Consider the following 20,774-nt stretch of genomic DNA (forward strand, 5'->3'; position numbering starts at 1 on the left):
TTACCTCCACTTTGATATCATCAACAGACTTGCTGAGTTTGCTCTGTCCCATTATCCAGGTCATTAGTAAAGACACTGTACAGTATTGGCCTCAGCATTAAGCCCTGAGGGACAGCGCTACTAACTGACCACCAGCTGGACTTTGTAACACTAAGCACCACACTTGGAGACCAGTTGTCCAGTCAACTTATATCCACTTTACTGGCCACTTATCCAGCCCATATCTCACCAGTTTAACTCTAAGGATACTACAGGAAACCACGACAAACCTGTTCCAGTGCTCTGTCACCCTCACAGGAAAAAATCTTTTACTCATCTTCAGAGAGGACTTCCTGTGTTTCAGTTTGTGCCCGTTGCCTCTCATTCTATCACTGGGCACCACTGAAAAGAGTCTGGCCCCATCCTCTCGACACGCTCCCTTCACATACTTATACATATTGATCAGATCCCCCCTCAGTCTTCTCTTCTCCAGGTTGAAGAGGCCCAGCTCTCTCAGCCTTTCTTCATAGGAGAGGTGCTCCAGTTCCTTCATCATCTTTGTAGCCCTCCACCAGACTCAAGCCAGGAGCTCCATGTCTCTCTTGTACTGGGGAGCCCAGAATTGGACACACTACTCCAGATGTGGCCTCACCAGGGCTGAGTAGAAGGGGAGAATGACCTCTCTTGACCTGCTGGCAACGCTCTGCCTAATGCACCCCAGGATACCTTTGGCCTTCTTGGTCACAAGGGCACGTTGCTGGCTCATGCTTCACTCGTTGTCCACCAGGACTCCCAGGTCCTTCTCGGCAGAGCTGCTTTCCAGCTGCTTTCCATATATAACCCATATCTGTGTTAATACTAGATAACCATAAATCACTAACCTATATAGAAAACATCTTTGCCATGGTAAAAATATCCTAAAACAACTCTTGCTCAGGACCTTTTAAATAGACTGCTTGTAGAAGGTAAGATGCTGATCTTGGCTAAAGTCTTAAAAAAATTTTTTTAACATACGGAAAGCAACTTCCTGTAATCTTCCAGTTCACTTGATATTAAAAAGGAAACCTGAAAATAATCAAGTGGTTCAACCAGCACTTTACGGCCATTATCAAATCACCTATCATTGTACCAAAAGCCAGCAGAGACTTCCAGCAGAGCCAAGTTTATTGCACCAATACAACCTACAACCCAGAAGGCTAAGCAGCAACCTTTCAGTCAGCAACTATACTCAAGACTCTCATCACCTTTACCACTTTTCAGCCTTAAAAGCCACAACAACAAATAAAGCTCAACATAAAATATTGTATAGCTGAAAAACTACTCTACAAAAATTGCTTTGGGGATTTGTTTTACATCCACAAGAACATTGGTTGAATACTGTAATGTGGCTATGTAAATTGACTCAACATGCCACGTTTATTTAACGATCTCTGGACAAAACAGTTCTTCCCCAGGCAGGGCTGTGTGCTCAGTGACTTCACAGGGAAATTCAGACTAATATTAAACAAAATCGTTACTGACTCCTTAATTGATCACAACACCAGGCTTAACCTTTATAAAGGCACTTATAGTATTTCCAAAAGATATTCTTGCAGTTTTCATTAACTTTTTTTTTTTAAATGATCTTAAACCCTTTATTTTATTGGAGGTCCATAATCAGGTCTGTGATTTAAAGAACATATTTGTTTCCCACATACTGTAGTTGGGTGAGATCCACGGTGAAGCTGCGTTATTGTTTAGCAATGTAGGATACACATTAAGGAAGATATAAACTCTTACATTGTTTCTCAACATTCTCAGAATATTTTAAATATATCCTACATCTCTGGATAGCCTTTGACTGTGTTCATTACCCTGCAAGACATTGCAGTCAGATATGGGGGGAGCCACCACCACAGGACAGTAAATCCATGAAGCAAAGTTAACTACGTTAGAGAAAAACTTTCCAGACAAAAACATTCAGTTGTCACTTTAGTTAAGAAATCATGAAAATTCATTTCACTATGTCAATAGATTTTTTTGATAGTGTTATACTACACAACTTTAGCAGCTGTGTTTCTTTTGCTAAGGCTAGTTACAGATAGTAGTTAGCTGCCACCAAGTGGCTGATAATCTAAAACGCACATTACTTTTACGCTGTTTTTCTCATGAGCACAAAACACAGTCTTCAGAAAATTTAGCAACTGAAATAGAAACAGAATTGTCCTTTATGGAGATGACCATTTACAAACCAGAGATGAAAATCTATGTTGAATGGAGACAGAGGAAATTAAAGAAAAGCCTATTATACTCTGCTGCATTCTTTTCATATAACTGCAACGACAGCAATCAAAGCTGAAGGTGGACTTTCCCTACGATACTTGCAATTGCTTCAAGGTCAAATAACATTGAGGTTTTAATACTTACCTTTGATTAAGGTAAGGATTTTTAACTGCTTCATCGAACAAAAGTTTCCACACATTCAATGATTTCCTAATTCTTTAGTATTATTTGTCTTTCTGAAAGAAGCTTTTTATCTTAAAAATCTAATGCACGTACAAGTGGTTAGTCACTTAAGTCTTATTGCAGTTCAAGAAAAGGCTATCATTGTTCAAAAACACAACTTCTCCCAAGTTACTGTATCCCTTCATCTGTCTTGTATGATGAGGTAAGAGATATGACTAGGATAATAACGTTTCCTTGCTGCACAACAAACCTTTTATGGTGAAAGATGGCACTGCTTAAAGAATTAAGCTACCACTTACGAACTCCTAGTATAATTCTGTGTTCTGCTTTAGACAATACATCTGTTTTCCAGGCTCTGTTTGCCCATGTCATCCATTGCTAAGAAAACAAAACACAACCTAAAAGATAGCAAAAGCTCTGAATTATAAGTAGACAGATATCAATCCACCAGATAAATCAACTATTATTTAGTCTTCTATTTACCAAGGTAGAAGACAAGATTTGCCAGTCTTGTCAAACAAAGAGGCAGCATTTCGGTGACAGAAAATTTCAGTTCAAATAACTGCCACATACGCAAGTAGTACTTTTCCCATTTCAAGAAACTGCAGAACAGCTCACCTTCTCTCCCCCCTTTCTGCCCCAATTATGAGTAGATTCTGCCTGTCAGCTTCAGTCAGAGCAAGGTATAGAACAAAGTCAACAATCTTCTACCTCAGATTCCTCAAATGTCCCCAACACTGCCCAAGTGTTCCCAGTGTCCTAGGTAAGAGCAGACTAAAGAAAGAGAATGATAAATCTCAACACGTAACTGAAGATCAGAAGGGAAACAAGGTCCAGATCCATTAGAAGCTGGGAACACTTCTGAAATGAAGGGAGCAGTTTGGGAAGGGAAAAGTTAAGGAAACTGTAGCTCTTACTCATAAAAAAAAGATTAGAGGGGAGTTTTTAATCCCGAAGTGGGGAGAATTTAGCAGCACTAATGAGCACATGGTTTTGGACAACATATCCACTTGGATGAAGTCTTGGGGGCCCTGTGCCCTCAAAACATATAATAGAGCAAAGGCTGCCAGCTGTTAAAAAGCAAATGTAGCAAAGAGCTGACAGACAGACATCGTCCCTTTGAACAAGGTGGAAGGGAATAGAAAACCAAAACAAGGGCGTACCTTTTATTAACTAAGCACTGTAAGTCCTAGAAATAAAGTTAGGTGAACTGGAATGCCTAACTCTGAATGAAGATATTGCTGCAACAATAGTATTAGAAACTTACTATAAAAAATAATCACTGGGACACTGTACTGACAAGGTATAAGCTATACAGGAAAGATGAAAAAGCTTATGGCAGTGTAAAAGAGTTCAATGTTCAAGCACATTAACAAGTCAACCAGAGCCCAGTGAAATGAGATTTCAGGCATAAATAAAATATACATAATACAGGCTATTACAATTGCCTGACCGAGATGGAAGTACTGACCATGATACCCTAAAGGCAATCAAAGAGGCCCTCATGCTAGGAAACAGTATCAGCAAGAGGCTGCAGCTGCCCCATGTACACTAAGGAAACACCATTTCTGATTGCAGTGCTAATACTAAATTTTTAGATGACATTAATACTCATAGAAAGTTAGCCAGATAAAACATTCAAGCAGGCAACTGACTCCTACATTGGTCCCTAACAGTGCACAAAATCTGGTTCAAAATATTAACATTAAAGAGAATACTACACAAAATTCAATAACCTTTACTTTACCAAAGTTTAAAAAAAAAATTAAATAAACAAAAAAAACCTCCCCCCACAAAAGCCCTGCAGTCAAATACTACTTCAAAAAGAAGAACCGCATAAAAATAAGCAGGTAAAAAGGAGTAGTTAAAAGAATAAAATCCTTGCAGAACACCATGCTGGAAACACAGCAGCAGCATAGCTTCTCTCAAGAAAGACTTGAGAAAGAGAGCAAGTAAGCCAGCATAGCTAAACAAGAGAGTAAAACCAGGAAGGCATCCTTCAAAAAGCTGGAGTAATGTCGAAATGAAGAAAATCTAGGTCACTTAAAGCCTCGCAGCTTAAACAAAAATGCAATAAGCCAAAGTTAAGCAGTGTGAAGAGCAACTAATATGAGATATGAAGTGCTGACAACAAACTCTCTTTCACAGTGCACCACAGAAGTAGTAATCTTCTCAGAGGGACTTCAAAGAAGATAACTAAGTTTGAACACACTTTTGCCACAGAAAAGTTCAAAGTTTCCTTCATAGGAACCTCCCACTTAAATAGTAACACAGTAAGGCTCAAAAGATGAGGTTATAAAACAGGCTGACAAATATCCATGGTGACTAATGGATCAGACGGACAGTCACCCAAAAATTCTAAAGCAACTCAAAGACAAAAGAGCAAACCTACTTAAAGCAACATGTAATCTGCACGAGGATCAGAGAACTGGTCACTGGCTTATAAAACACATGTTTTCAAAAAGGGCTGCAAAGCAGAATGAGAAACTACTTATGGGAAAGCCTGTCCAGGTAAAACAATTGTCTTCTTTATTATAATTTCTATTAAGGGGTGTGTCCATTAACCTAATTTCCTGAGGAAAAGTCAACAAGATTCTTGTAAAAGGGAGAGACACTTACCATAACCTACTGAGGTCTACTGAAGGGGTCAATAAACCTTCACATAAGGGAGATTGATCTATACAACCTGCATTTGCAAAAAGCTTTCAGCAAGATCCTTTATCAAATGCTTCTAGGAAAAGCATAAGGGAAAAGACCCTCCCAGGGATATATGGAGATATATATATATATATATATATATATATGATTAAATGGTGGGAAGCAGAGCACAGGTATAAAATGAACAGTTAGTGAACAGTCACTAGTGGAGCTCTCCAGGGATGTGCACTGTTCAGTATATTCAGGTGGAAAGGAAAAAGCTGTAAGAGCGACAAAGTCTGCCAAGAAAACTAACCTATTCAAGGTAATAAGGATGACTTGCAAAGAACTATAGAATTTTTCCAAAACTGAGCAACTGTGTATTAAGTAATAGATGAAAATTCCTTGTAGGTAAATGTAAAGAGATCAAAAACAATCCTGATTTCACACATTTACAGTGATGGTCTCTGAGCTGATCATTACTATCATGAAGTCTATTTCTATCTTTGTAGAGGACTGGCTAAGATATAGAAATTAAACATCGTCCCGAGTAAAGGCTCTGTGTGATGCCAGAGACCTGTATAACACACTACTCTGAACACCAGTGCCCAAACTATCCACTCACTGTTAGGGTTATATTTTACTTTTGGTTTTCCCTTCCAAATCTAACTTTGTTCAGCTGCTCCAAAAAGGAAGCCATAAATGCTCACTACTTACTACATAGCAAAGTAAACAAACTTAAGTTCTGAGTCTGTCAGGCTCAGTTTGGGGTTGGAGGAGGTTTTTGACCACTTAACTGAGAGCCATGCGTTACCTCTGCTCATCGCCACAGGATGAGATGTAACCTTGGCAGTTTTGCACACTGCCAATACCATAATTTTACTACTGCTACCCTACTTTTTTCCTCAGGGTGCTCCCCACCTGGCAATATCACCTTTATTTGTCTTACAGTGTAGGTTGCTGCTGCATCTTCAGCTATGTCCATTTTTCTGAGTGCTGAAGACAGCTGCTGCTGCAATTAAAAGATAACCTGTAGCAATGAAGAAAAACGCAAGTTGCCTAGCAGCTTTCCAATTAAATAATTCATCCATCCACTGTTCACAGCTTGTTGGTGTTTTTATTAATGCCCTTCTGGATTGTCCTTTCTTTCTATTGTGCCAATTACAGTACTTCCTTCATTTCTCCATGTAAATGAGGGCTTGGAAGGCTGCAGCATCAGCAGCAACTACTGCATGAAAAGTTGCCTGAATTAAGGTAGATCTTCTGTAAAAAGAGTAAACATGAAATGCAAGTATCTAAAAATTCTTCTGTGAATTCATAACAGTCACTTGGCCTCGGTATCTTAGTCACAAGAGTTTAAGAGTTCAGACTCCTCCTATAGTAAGGCAGAGATTTAAGTAGAAATCTCTTCTTTGGATTGGAATAAAATCATATACCCTCAATTTAATTTTCTTCCACTGCAATTCAAACTGAGCTTCTCTTCAGTAGCAGCAGTTTTTTTATGCTTTGAAAAGGAAAGAGGTAAAATAAAATACATATTCTGCATTGGTGGTGAAGGAAGATTATCTGAAATCATGGGAAGCTAATTGGATCACCACTCTTATTTGGGTTTGTTAAAGTAAAACTGCAGACACACTGAAGCCTGAAGATGATATTTGTTTCTCTTTCTTAAGGGTTCATAGGAGACAAAAAGAAAAGTCAAGCTTTTCCAGCACTTCGTGTTACATGGACTGATAACACACTGCTTTATTACACGAGATGGAGCTGCAATTTGAAACTATTTAGCTTTGACAAACTGATGGAATTTATCCTGGAAAATTGATTTTTCAATATACTTGAATACAGAAAAAAAACGCAAGTCTATTGCGGTAAGCTACCACTATTTTTACCCTACTAGTCACTGCATTTTCCTTTTTTAAAATTAATGTAAGCAACTGGTGCAGCACCTCATACATTTGGGTTGCAGAAGCTCAGATCAACTTTAAGTAAAATTTACAGTGCATCAACCTCTCAACAAAACTTAAGCGCTAGTGGTGGAAGTATCATTCAGTGACATCCTAGCCCAACAACAGATGGCTGAAACTGACAGGCCGACTACATTTAAAGACCTAAAAATCCTATGGCACTGCTGCACAAGATGCAGTAACTGAGTTATTTTAACTACTTGTTTTTCTGAAAAGAAAACAGGTTACAAGGGTTACAAGGATAGTAGGGTTTGGATTGATTAGTCTAGTGTAGGCCAAAGGCCCCTCAATCAATGCATCTGTTTCTAACATTGCAGGAGCAATACATTAGACTAAGCACGCTCAGCTTTAGAGCAGTGGTTAGATTAAGACATTAGTGTTAGTTTAACGGTACTAATGTAGTTTCCTTTTTTTTCTTAGAAGGTTAAAACCTGATGTGATTTGATATTATCCTATAGATGTTGTAGGATTGTAGTGAATGTTATGCCATCTTCAAGGTAAAACCTTGGTTTCTCAAAGAAAACAAAGCTTAATGTACTCTTGTGTCTAGAGTACCTGCACATATCAGCTTCCATTTAGAAACAAGTTTTACTGTGATAAACGTAGTATTTGGCACAGAAATATCAACAAACAAATGCACAACAAGGGAAGAGTAATTTAAGTTAGCATGTCTCAGATATAAACATATCAAATAAAAGTACGGCAAATCAAGTAGTCTGAGCAACCACAACCTTGCAGTCTATCACTACTCATGAAGTTTTGTTTCCAGTAGCAGACCCTATGCTTCAGGAAGACAGCAACTAGACTGGTCACTTCTGTTGCTTTCCTGAGGACTCCGACTCCAGAAAACATGAAGGATAGACCAAAATTAATTTAGATAAAATTTAGGAGGGACGTGCTCAGTCTCCACCTGTATGAACAGCTCCTGCAGTGAGAGTTGCACACTGTCTCATAAATAGGTTATGTGAAAACTAGTAACACAGTTACAGGTTTTATAGTTTTCACCAGTGTGAAAACTAATAGGTTTGATTTGCTGTGGCAAAAAAGGATTCTAGCAATACCAAAAGGTAAACATTGAAAAAATTTCCACTGAAATCACAATTGGGCAGAAAAGGCCTTAAAGTTATGAAATCAAGACATGCTGCTGCATTTCCATCATTCTCAGTACATGATCATCCAAGCTGCTCATTACAGCTTTTCTTGAAGGAGAATAATATTTCACGCTAGTCCTGAGACAGCTAGCAGCTTGCTGCTCCTGTAAAGGGAGTTACTGCACTTAGTGCTTCCTTAACTCCTGGTTGTGCTCTTCTTATTGCTTCCACCACATAAGCTCTCTAATCCTTCTCTAGTTGCACAGTGACCCCATGCAGTTTAGTGCACTGGCAGAGAACTATTCATTTTTTTATATAATAACCAGCAAAAAGTGCAAGCTTCTTACTCTTCTAGACTGATTCACTGAACAAGTTCACTCTATGATCATATAAACTCCAGGGCTGTCACAAGGAAAGAGCAAGACCAAGATCATTCTTTCTGGTTGCAATAACAGGCTCAGTTTCAACGCAAAACTTCATCCTGAAGCTCCGTAGCCTCTCTAGCTTGCCTGTATTTCTTTTCCATGCGAGCAGAAGTTAACCATACATTCAACAAATGGCTGGAGCTACTGACCTGATTCTTAACTACCCACCACAAATTTTGCATCCATTCTTCACATCTGCGTAGATGGATCCATTTATCACATAAAACTCACTAGTTGGCTAGAATTTCTTAAGAATGTGTTTCTTTCCCTTTTCTTCCTCACAGCGCTCCCTCAAAGAAAAAGCAGACTGGAGGTCCTCGTTTTTTCATTCTCACATTTCTAAAGTGGAAATACAAGCCTCCAGCATAAAATGGGCAGGCAAGCCCAAGGTCTCTTTTATGCAACAGAATTTAAGACTGGGACTGCTCTTTTTAGAAGATTTATTGAAGATTACTTGTCTTGGAAGCAACATTTACCAATTAACGATCCAGTCTTGAGGGCTTTCCAAATTACCATAGATTACAGTGCTTCTTCACAACTCTTGCAAACATAAATGAAGTAGCAGCTACTTTCTCTTTCTTACAGTTCCCACAAGTTGACCTCCATTTTTCTCTGTAACTGCAAAAGCTGTAGGGATTCTATCTCCAAAAAAGGGATTCAGCAAGTCTTTAGCAGCAAGCGCTGCAATACCATCTGCAATTAGAGTACTGATGCTGATGGTATTCAGCAGTTCAGCACTCGCACTAAAGTGGTTTAGTCTAGCACTCAACAGTCAAAAGATTTCCAATTTCCAAGCTGTTGCATGGCAGAACAGTATCACCGCAGCAACAGTGCATGGACTACTTAAGTTGTTACTCATCCAGCCTCATAAATAAAGTTGGTTTTATTCCCAATATTCCCCACCAGGAAGCTAAGGTAGGGTATTCTTATTCATTAACTGGGCAGCACATTTTTGAATTCAGCATTTTTGTGATTAAATCAGAACTCGTTTAGTATTAAGTCATCCATTTTAAAAGTGAAATCAGTAAGAGATTCACTCTCATCCCATTCCATATTTGTTTATTACTTGGTGTTAATTTATACTTCAATAGTTAAAGGAACAGTTCTTGCAAAATTCTGTTGGCATGCTACTTTCCTTAAGCATATGCGCAGTCAAGCTAAGAACCGTTGCCTCAGCAGTCAGCAGGGAAGGATAAATGTATTTTTTCTTTCCATATGACCAAAAAGGGAACATTTCCCAGGACAGATTCCATGCTAACTCAAAGTTTATTCAGAGTGATCATGATGCTTAAGCTGCTCTTGAGCTCCAATTACATATCAAATCTTGCTTTTCTTTAGTATTACTACCACTTCCTTTACAATGAAATCACCAAGCCAGCTATGGTAATATAACTCTGAATATTAGTAGAGAAAATTATTCAGAACTTAAATTGACTAGAAAACTGTCAAATGCTTGTAAGACCTAAGCTAGAATTTCTAAATTTAATATCTGACCTCCTTTCCAGCTGTCTACACATTGGAGTTTTGTTAAACTGCAGTTAAGTCCCCTATCCAAGAAGCCTCCCTTCCTGGCTTCCTGGCATATCCAGCCTCAAGTATCAGTATTTTGCAATCATATATCTCTTCATTTGATTTCAAAACCAATAGAAGAGCATTTTTAATGAACTGATTTCTGGTAACTAGCTAGCTGTAACAAGGCCACATATCCACATGTACTTTTGATGGGATCTTGGGCATTTTTATGTTCCTGCTTGAGTCTCCAGACTTCCACCATTTGCATTAGATATAAGACCTTTCACAGATACTTCCCCTACCTGCTTATCTCTTGATGGAGCAGGGAGCAATCTGCCCACTTAGCTAACTACAAGTGCACTAGTAAAAAATGATACACACCATCTATCATCAGACTACTGGCTCCATATTACGGACATCCATTCATTCAGCATTTTTATATTGAAAATATAATGTCATTATTAAGACAGCAAAGCCTTATTAAGGCAAATATTTTTGAGTCAGGAGGAATTTAAGATTTTAGTTTTTTTTAAGTTTTTAGTTGGTTGAAAACATCCTCCTTGTTCTGTGTTAACAAGCATGGACACAGGGTTAACGTGTGGGATTATGACTATCCAAATTGTCTAAGCAAGAACACGTGTGGGATTACAACTATCCAAACTGTCTATGCAAGAACAATAAAACTCAAATGACGTGTTGAAACCCAACTACTGAATTCATGTGTTCATCAGGTGCACTCAGTACAGTTATCTTCATCTTTACATCAAGCTTTACACCTATGGTATGTAAGCTATGGTATGTAAACTCAAGTAGAATATGTAGCTACCTTATTCAAGTAGGAATCCTGATACTACGGATTAAAATTAGGTTTATTTTAACTACAGCGACAGAAGTAATGAGACAAGGCAATAAGAAAAGGACTTGAACACTGAAAGATTCTACCTGTAATCTATACAGCAGTAAGTGTTGCATAGGTTAGTCCATGATGAAAAAATTTTTAGAATTATTCTAACAGTGTTGGTCACCAACATTTATAATTAACTATCAGTATTCATAATCCCATATGTAAGTGTAATCAAATTTCAGTTGTAAGTTTTCAGAAAGAACTCCAGTATCAACATCCAATTAGCTTTATGTTGCTTCTTATAGCTCTTGATTTATACCATCAGCTTGCTAGTATTCAATTTCTTTAAAAGCTTTCCCTTCAGGTCTTATCTGCTGTTATGTCATGACTATGTAAATTTACATGTATTAGAATTGCAGTACATCAAGTTCTCTTTTCCACGTGTATTTGTTAATGCTAGCATTTTCATCCCTTTCCTTGACAGGAACAACATAGCAGCTCAATAGCGGGAAGGAGTTATTGCTACATTATACGGAAGCTGAAATAAACACCTCTATTCTTAACACAATCTAAGCATACTTTCCTTCTGCCGTAACCTTCATTTGATGCTGTGTTCCTCACCATTTCTATATGAAAATAGATCACCTGACTCAATTATAACATGCAAGTTATCCTGGCAACAGGTTAGCATACTACCATAAAAGGAGTAAGCATATCCTTCTCCTTGCTAAGACTAAAACTTCTACTTCATAATCAGCACAATAGCAGAAGGTGTAAAACCATATTTCAATAATTGCTTTGCCTTATGCCACGTGGGGCTGACAATCCACTGCTAGTTGATGCTGTTGCTGTATATTTTCCAGAAGGCCCTGAAACATTTGCTTTCTGCCTTCTGGAGAATTCCAGTACATTTGAAGTGAAGTATTTAACTTCAAAAAGAGCAAATAAATAACTATGATTTGTTACTTCCAAAGTATTGCTAAGTTGTTCTGTGCTAATATGCAAATCACATAAGATAAACTTAAAAAACAAAATTTTAATTGTACTAACTAGGGAAGTCTCTGGATAGTTTGGTATTATGTTATAATACTGTATCAGAAAAGGAAAGTAATTACTCCATAATAAGCAATACATTCTTCAAAACAATCTAGCAACTATGCTGAGCTGGGAGTTCTTTCCTATCAGTTAGATAAACCCCTGCTACCCTGTGAATCATCCACACTTATCTTAATTTGGTGCTTCTCCCCTGCCCCCCCCCCCATCAAATAATGATCCAATCAGTGCATCTTTGATAAAGATCTTCTTTGAAAAGAGTTACACACATTAGGTAGAAATAGAAGTTTCAGGACACCTACACAGTAGCTCAGAAAGAGCTATTTGTCCAACTGCATTAGTAATTCATACAGGAATTTATTAGAAATAAAATATCTTCCTTTTTTCCCTGCCCCTACCTATAATTAACTAATACATGAAAGAATAATGGAAATTAACTCCTTCAACACATCCATTTCAAAATGCAGTAAGTGGGTGGGGGGGGGAATATATTTTTCATTAAATATGGTTACCACTTCCTTCATTAACATTTTTTTCCAAATACATTCTAAGAAAATATCTTGCTCATTTTTCAGTCTGTACAGCTGTAGTTCTTTATTTAACAATAAACAAGATACCATTTAATGCAAAAAAAAATTCTCTTGTGAGTTTTAGTAGTAGTCATTATGGCATGAAAATCATACTGCTTATCAGCTAGCCAGTAAAGTAGTGTCTGCCTTCACAGCATCTTTTCTCTTTCTTTGCAGAAAAAAGCTAGTAATTATAGACCATAAAGGTAGCTTCACATTTCTTTTTTTCCACAATACAATTTTTTTTTTTTTTTAAATCTTTGCCTGGGAAAATTTTGTCCTTGGTTCTTTCTGAAACCAGTGTTTACCCCAAGAAGTCACTTGTTCTTCTAAGGCTTTTTGTTTTATTATTTATTGATTAACCCAAGATTCAGATTGCTACATCTCTGGTGGCACTTCTCCAATATATTGTCCTACCAATTGATTCCTCTTTTACTTAGAACTTCCAGAGCCTTTTCCTGACTATGATACTATGACTGTAACACAGCAATTCAGGAAAAAAAACTACCCTAAAGCAGTGAAAAACTAACATCCAACCCTATTCTCCACAACTTCCTATAACTTTAAAATTATCTTCTCTCATTTTAATACCCCTATCATAGTACTATTGAGAAAATAAAATAAGATTACAAAACCTTTTCCCACAAGTTACTCTTTGCATTGTCTGCATGCAGCTAAACCAACACAAATGAGACCCCATTGTCTCATATTCTAAAGGGAGTTCTCTCCCCACCATAGGTACATAATTGCCCAGAGGCTGATCAGCATCTTCTGCAAGGTAGATGTAATAGATCCACACATAAGATGAAGCTCACTTTCTATTAAAGGTCTGCCAACCCCTTGCTATATTTCAATAGATTTAAGTTTTAGACTTCAACCAACGTGAAAATGCATGGTGCCTTAGGTGCCTCTATAAACGCTATCTCTATAGGCAAAATCCGATGACTCTTTAAACTCATTGAATTGGTATGAGCTGCGAATAAACTTGATACAGTTTATTTTGCAAACTATTATCTAACCGTACTGCAGTAGTAACATAACAGCTTCTCCTGTACTCCGCTAAGCAAAGTAAAATCCTTACCTTATTCTAGCATTGCAACTTAGAATATTCTTCAGCCTTCTGTAACAACAGTTTGCAGCTGCAAGGGTACGTGAATAATAGCATCAAAAAAACAGCACAGGAACAGCAAGGATAAATTGTTGCAGGATACAGATCAGAAGGCACAAATCAACATGCAACATCATGAAGGATTTATCAGAACATAAAGTTTTTAAATATTCTTTCTACTGCATACTAATACATTATTTTTCATTATGATTGTTCAGCAATGTCTTCATTGCTGAATTGCCTTGATTCTCTTCTGTAGGAGTCTTGAATGCCTCTCACATCTTTATAGTGAGCATTTCCCTTCTGTTTCTTCAGTCAAGCAGGAAAGACAGCTCCAACTATCAACTGATTTGAGTACAAACAGAGTACAAATTCAGATACATCTTATTACCGTTCAACAATCTGGAGACAGATTTGAGGAATTAAAGAGGGCTTGTTTGTTTGTTTTTTGTCCTGCTTAATAAATTCTGAAAGATTCTGCAAGAACTCTTCCGTAACTTGACCTTCCCTCTTTACCCTGCAAGAGGTAACCAATGCTAAATGCTGTTGTCTCCATTTAGCCTTTCTGTTTGCTTTTAATCTGCTGCTCATAATATGCTACAATCCATTGTATACGCCAGAAATGCAACAGCATGCATTATTATCACATCCATTTTTGTTGTGTTTGGTTAAACTGAACCAGCCTTACAGCTTCAGCAGTCCTGCTGCACAGAACTAGAGTGCGTATAATACTATTTTGCTGTCCTGGGGTTCAATCACAGTCCCTTGCCCAATGTACTCCAGATCTTTCAAACTTCTAGTTAGAAATCTAAATACAGGAATGGAACCATATTTACCAAGTAAAATAACTGTTGTGATTGCCCAGGAAAATTTACCAGTTAAGAACACTTTGTTTTAGTTTTTCTCATTTTTGCATCTCCTTGCATATAATGGCTTACATAGGTAAACTGTAGCAACGGAAGGGTGCAGTTAACTTAAGAGAGTAAACAAATAAGGAGTAAAACTTTGTGACTAAACTGCTAGAACTTATAACAACAATAACTGAGCACTTCCGTTTACATATAAGTTTAAGTTAAGTATTAGAGTAATTAGAGATTTCAATTTTCAACATTACACAAATGAATGCCAAAACCATCCAACTACATAAAAGTGACAATAATGCAAAGTTCTAAATTATCTTGGGTTTTCAGAGCTGTAAACTAGCAGTCTATGCTTACACAGCATATCTTCCGTAGGCAGTGGGCATATTAGAGAGAAACTTTTTCCCTGGCAGTAAATTAAAACTTTTGGGGAAATGGCACTTCTTCTACCTTCAGTGCAAACAAATATAGCAGAAATTTAGAATTGTTGCTGACCAACCAGAGCCTTGCAATTTTCACTTGTCCAGCTGACAATCTCTTCCTTGCTTATTTGGGATGAAGGAGGTTGGACAACATGCAGGATTCTGCACAGCTAACTGCCTTATTAAATCTTTTTCTACTTCTGTGATACATGAATCTTATTTATCATGAAATGTTATCATTCTTGATATAAACATTTGGAGTTTACACAACATCTGCTGCATCATCTGATCTAGATTAACTCATAAGTTAATAGATAACACAGACAGGTCTTCACCATCTATAATCCCTTGAATATTAATAGCAACTATGATCTGTTTTCAAGTTCTCCTTTATTACCAGTCAGAATTCTTACATTGTGTCCCGTGTTTATCATGCCTTTTCAGGTATATTACTTGGTTGCTGCAAAACGAAATCAGTAGGGATCTCTGACATGCTTTTAGCCAGTAACAGGGTGATGGTGACCAAGAAAAATCCTTCTTCTCCATCTAAACATTTGATGTCATATTTTGTCCAAATATATTTAGCCAACATGATAGATTGCCCAAGTTCCAAATCACGTTCCAAATCACGTTCCAAATAAGTTGTCATACTTTTTTCTCCCCCTCTAACAAGCATCACTAAACAACGTATTCGTGCTTCTCACACTACTGCTTTGGTTTCTCTTTGCATTGTTGCATATTCTTACAACTTCTTGTAGCATCCAATAGCTGATAAAAACACCACTTTTCCTGTTTTCCAACACTTAGCTATCATTGAGCTGCTGTGCAGATTTCTTCAGCCATTTTATATTAAGGTAACTGCTTTTCCATGCAATTTGTTGAATGTTTTGATATTGAGTAATTGTATCTAATGGTAACACCTACCCCCAGTTCGCAAGCAGATGCTTTTTAGTCTGATCAAATATATCCAATCATTGGTCAAAAAATGGGAAAGGGAGCTCTACAGATAAAAGCATAGAAGTCAGCAAGTTTCTTTCTCTGTTGCATTTGAAGAAGTGGTTCTGTCTTTCCATCTACTTCTTCTTTTCAGTTTCCACACCTGAAAACATCTCTCCTCTTGCCTCTTTTCATACTTCCTCAGAAGGACGCAAATTACGCAGCTTTCTGCCTCCGCTCGTTCTGATGTACACTGCCATAAGTCATTGTACTGGCTAAATTCAGTTACACAAATTGCGGTAGTTATAATTTAGCAAGTCATTATTAAGAAAAATCCTGTTCTCTAAGCCGGGAATTCCGCAGTCTGTCTCTAACAGATGCTGAACCCATGACCTTTGTTGTTGTTTGTTTCTGAATAGAAACACTGATAAAGGTTCAGGATAGTTTCTTTCTTGACAGTTCCAAAATTATTGACATACAGAGTTAGGCTGAAGCCTTATCTTATATTGAGGGGCAGGGTATTTTGTTTCTTTCAACAAAGAAAACCATACAAGGCAATGTATTGTAAATCAGTTGTCATGGTCTTAAAACTTAATCATTATTTTCACTAACACATCAAATGCTTTCCCTTGTTCAAACGTTTTTACACGCAATATTCAGGAATTCTTAACGTCCTTTGTTTTCCAGAAAAACCTTTCCTAACTTTGTTTGACTCAGAAAGTGCCAATACTGGAGAGGAGTTACATATCTTCCATTATTATTTTACACTTACATGCATCACATTGAGGAGGCAGCAGAAAAGGAGCCTTTCTTTCTATGTGGGCTGCTGTGCCTGAAGATCTCAAAAATTAGGGTAGAAATGAAAAGATTAATAACCATTATTGTGGTTTGTCTAGTAAAAATGCCCATTACGGGAAGTCATCCTGCACCGAATAGCAGGCTGGTTACTTTCTTGTCCATAATGGTTAAACTGTGCATTGCTCAAGCGTGAAATAACTCCTCCTCTATTTCTACCTTTCTCAACCCCATTCACTGAAAAATGTAGTCTGCTAAAACGTAGGATATTTCTGGTAATTGAAGTTACATTATCAAGTCCCTTTTCTAGAAAAGAGAGAAAATAAGACACATGTTTACCGATACCAGCTTGATTACCAAGTCGTATAAAATTCTGCAGCGCAAAGAGGCATTAAAAGTTGACTGTAATAAGATTATACACACGAAAAAACTGTACTGTTTAATCTCACATACACATAGCCATGAAGGAAAAGGGAAAGAGACACATGCGATGATCAAAGTTTAACTGAATGTAAATAAAAAGACAGTGGCTTCATTCTATCCTTAGCTCCACATATCAACTAATTAATTAATTAATGGGTTTACAAGAGATTAAGAAAATATCATATCTTTTAATAAAACATTAGGATGTGTCACCATTAGGATGATGTTACCACAGCCAAGTCTTCTACATTAGGTTCAATGTCTTGACTTGACACATTTAAATTTTAGTAGGATAGGCCTTCTAGTAATCAAGTCACCTTCACAAGGCATAGATATAATAACCTAATTTGTTATATCTGTGATTGTACAAAAATATCATCTCACCCAGTCTTAGAATGTGTCCCAGAAGCTACTGCAAATATTAACAGGGAAGTATATTTATATTGCTTTACACTATGGAAATCTAATGGAATCCAGCCATGCCCAGGAACTATTAACTACATGCTATTTCCAGGAAAAAAGGTAATCATGTTAGCTTCCATTAATAACCAAAGCCCATACTGCAAACTTTCTTGCTTTTATGTGCATTTAGGACCCAGACAAAGCAAAAGGAAAAAAAAAAATAGTCCGTCCGTCCATCCGTCCCCCCCCCCGAAAAAAGAAGAACTTCATTCAACATTAACTTTTGAAGTAATTAATTATGTGTTTTAACTGAACAAAATTAGTATCAAAATAATTATTAGAGATGAGCTGAAAGCAACAGTTTGAGACATGAAACATGATTTATCAGTAAACTTTATAGAAAATAACAGCTTTTTCAATTCCCCAGACGACTTCAAAGTCCTTATGCTTGCAGTCAGAGAGCAGTTAACCTTTTCCATCTCAGACATCCTGTCATTTAAAGTGTACTCTTCTTTCAAGGCTGCTTTCAAGGGCATACTCTGTTGCTGTTACTGTCAGAACTAGTAAAAGACGAGTCTTAAATGTTTTCATACCTAAAGTCTTAACTCAACCTTTTGAAACGAGCTACCCTCTTTAAAAACACAACAAATACACGTTGTTTATAAGCAACAAAAGTTTGTGAACTTCGTCACAGATAAAAATGGAAATTACCCCCGGGTTGTCTTATTGTATCAAAATGTACAGATATCTCAGAAAAACCCCACAGATAATGAGTTAACTGCCAGGTTGTACGAACCGAACGCACCCGTGCAAACGAGCGCTGAGACAGTCGTGTGCTCCCGATGCCTTACCTCGAACAACCTGGGGAGGAGAGGGAGGGAGGAGAGCTCCCAGAGAAGCGCCGCTCGAAAACTCTTAGTTTCGACGCAGCCTTCAAACGCCGCCAAATCCGCTCCGCCCGCGCGGCCTCCCCGCAGAAAGGGGTCCTTCTTTTCGCCCGCCCGCTGCTGCCCCACACTTTAATCCCGAGACAATCTCCGCAGCGATGCTCAGAGGAACCCGACATTCCCCTTAGCGCCCAGCCACGGCGAAGGGAAGCCCGAGCCCCTGCCCCGGCTCCGCGGGACCTCGGCGGGGAGCTCGGGCCGGGCCGGGCCCGCAGCGCCGCCGCCCACCCGCCTCTCCCCCCGCCGCCACGGCCCGCGCCGCACCTGCATCTCCTTGGCGGCCTCCCCGGGCGCCGCAGGCTGCCCCGGGCTGTCGTGGCGGCAGCCGCCCCTGGGTGGGGGCTGCGCTCTGGACCCGCCGAAGGCGGCGGGAGAGGCCGCCGCCATGTCCCCGCGGCCGCCCCGCGCCCGTTGCTATGGCGACGAGGCCGCCCCGGCCCGGCCCGGCCCCCCACGCGCGGCAGGGGGCGCCTGCCGGGGGCGGGGCCTCGCCCTGCCTCGTCTCGCCCCCTTCCCTCCCCCCACTCCCCCCCCGCGCGAACCCCTCGACCGTTGTGGCTCCATTTCAAACCGAGGCGGCCGTTGGGCTAGCGCGGCCGCCGCGGGGCGGGGGGGGGACTCTGTGGTCGGCGCCGGCTCCTCGCCCCCAAGTCAGCGCCCACCCGGCAGCGGCACCAAACCCGCTGGGAAGCTGCAAAGTCCAGGGAGCATCACGCGGTCTCTGCTGACAGCTCGATTCCTCAGCCAGGTAACGACATCCAGGAGCTTTCTCCAGCAGGGTTTTCCGTCCTAGGCTCATCACCATCCGATACAGGAATGAGGCAAAATCCTGTGCGGGCACAACTGTACTGTGCTTCACATCTCCTTCATGAGGAGATGCTCATGCATGTTCAGGGATGCTTAAGCAATGTCACAGGAATAAATGGTAATCAGGTGATGCATACAGAAGCTGGAAAAGTTATTCGCATATTCAAGACTGGGAGTATCAATGTTGACCTGTATGTAGGGTAACCAACTTCTAATGGTTTTCTTGTGAATCCCGCTACTGTTGCTGTTTTTACTGAAGCCTTGTCTAAGGAGAGAGGCCTACAGAGTCACACCTTGTTACTGCTCTAAAGGTGCAGTAGCCTTTCACAAGTGAAAACTTGTGCCAGGTGCAGGCTTTGTTTAAGACACAGAAAGCAAAAGAATCCTGGTCTTTTAGCATCCCGTTTTCAGTGACTCCCAAAATTATGTTTTTATGTAATCCCCACACATGACATTACTGGGGGAGGGGGACAAGGGGCTGAAGAGAGGAAACAGAGGTAAAAGCTCCAAACAATACTATTTTGATAGTGTGACAAAACAGCAAGGAAATTTAATATGCTTGGATGCTACAGGTAAACATAATACACTGTCTCCTAACTGGATAATGCAGGGAGGCTTAAGTAACCAGAAAAGCTCCTTGGTATCAGGTTTTCAGCACTGCTTGCTCCCAGACCTGACAGTGATGATAAGGATCTCACAGAGACTCCATTACACATACTGATCTAGTGATCACTTATGTGGAATCCAGTTTCTAAATGTGTCTATAAACAAATCTGTCACCAAGGAAATCCCCATCTCCTTAATCTCGTGACAGGAGAAAGAAGGGAGGGTAGTGCTTACGCTATAAAAAGGGGTTACAATGGAAATGAAAGCTAAGATTAAATGTACCTAAAGGACAGACTAAATACACATAGCGTGACACTGAGGCATTAGCGACTTTCATTCAGCAAGAATCTAAGTCAACACATTCATCAGTATATGAAGGCTCAAAACTAGAAGTAAAACAGTATTGATTCAGGAATCGGGAAAACTGAAATTCTATACAGAAATTTGTAAGTGACCCAGTGCACAGACTTGAGCTAGCTATTTCACCTTGCAATATGTTTCTCTCCTTCTTCTTTTGGTCTAATTGGAAGTCTGGAATAGTGAGTCTCCTATTGGTCTTTTATTGGAAACATGGATATGCAGGGTTGCAAAAGGCCCGCAGAAATGCCATTTGTCTGCCCAGATATGGGACCAACTATTCCTAACCAACCTTAACAAAATTTTTCACCTTGCTCTTAAAAATCTCTACAAGGTAGAGACTATACACATGTCCTACGGAACTTTGTCTGGTCTACATTTATCCTTTTGATTAGTTTTTTGTTAACATCAATTATTACTTCAAAGTACACCTTTTCTGCTCTCACCTTCAGCAACTAGGGAGAAAAAGTGACCACCATAATCATAATCTTTAATGTGTTAAATGTTGTTGTTTTCTCCCTCAATCTTTTCTCTCCTAAACAAAACTATTTGTTCCAGCATTTCCTCAGAATTCATAGGTTCTGTTGTTCAT

At 39.1% G+C, this 20,774-nt stretch overlaps 1 protein-coding gene across 2 annotated transcripts in view; it reads right to left on the reverse strand.

The window, feature by feature from the left end:
• The window catches only part of DNAH5 (dynein axonemal heavy chain 5), a 173,924-nt gene extending 155,091 nt beyond the window's left edge, over positions 1 to 18,833 (reverse strand). For both annotated transcript variants that reach the window (XM_068931426.1, XM_068931427.1), the window contains exon 1: positions 18,677 to 18,833. In XM_068931426.1, coding sequence (XP_068787527.1) covers positions 18,677 to 18,799 — 123 coding nt within the window. In that variant the 5' untranslated portion in view covers positions 18,800 to 18,833. The remainder of the gene's footprint in view (positions 1 to 18,676) is intronic.
• Between the last annotated feature and the right edge of the window lie 1,941 nt (positions 18,834 to 20,774).

This window comes from Struthio camelus, chromosome 2 (assembly GCF_040807025.1).
Source record: "Struthio camelus isolate bStrCam1 chromosome 2, bStrCam1.hap1, whole genome shotgun sequence".
NCBI lineage: Eukaryota > Metazoa > Chordata > Aves > Struthioniformes > Struthionidae > Struthio > Struthio camelus.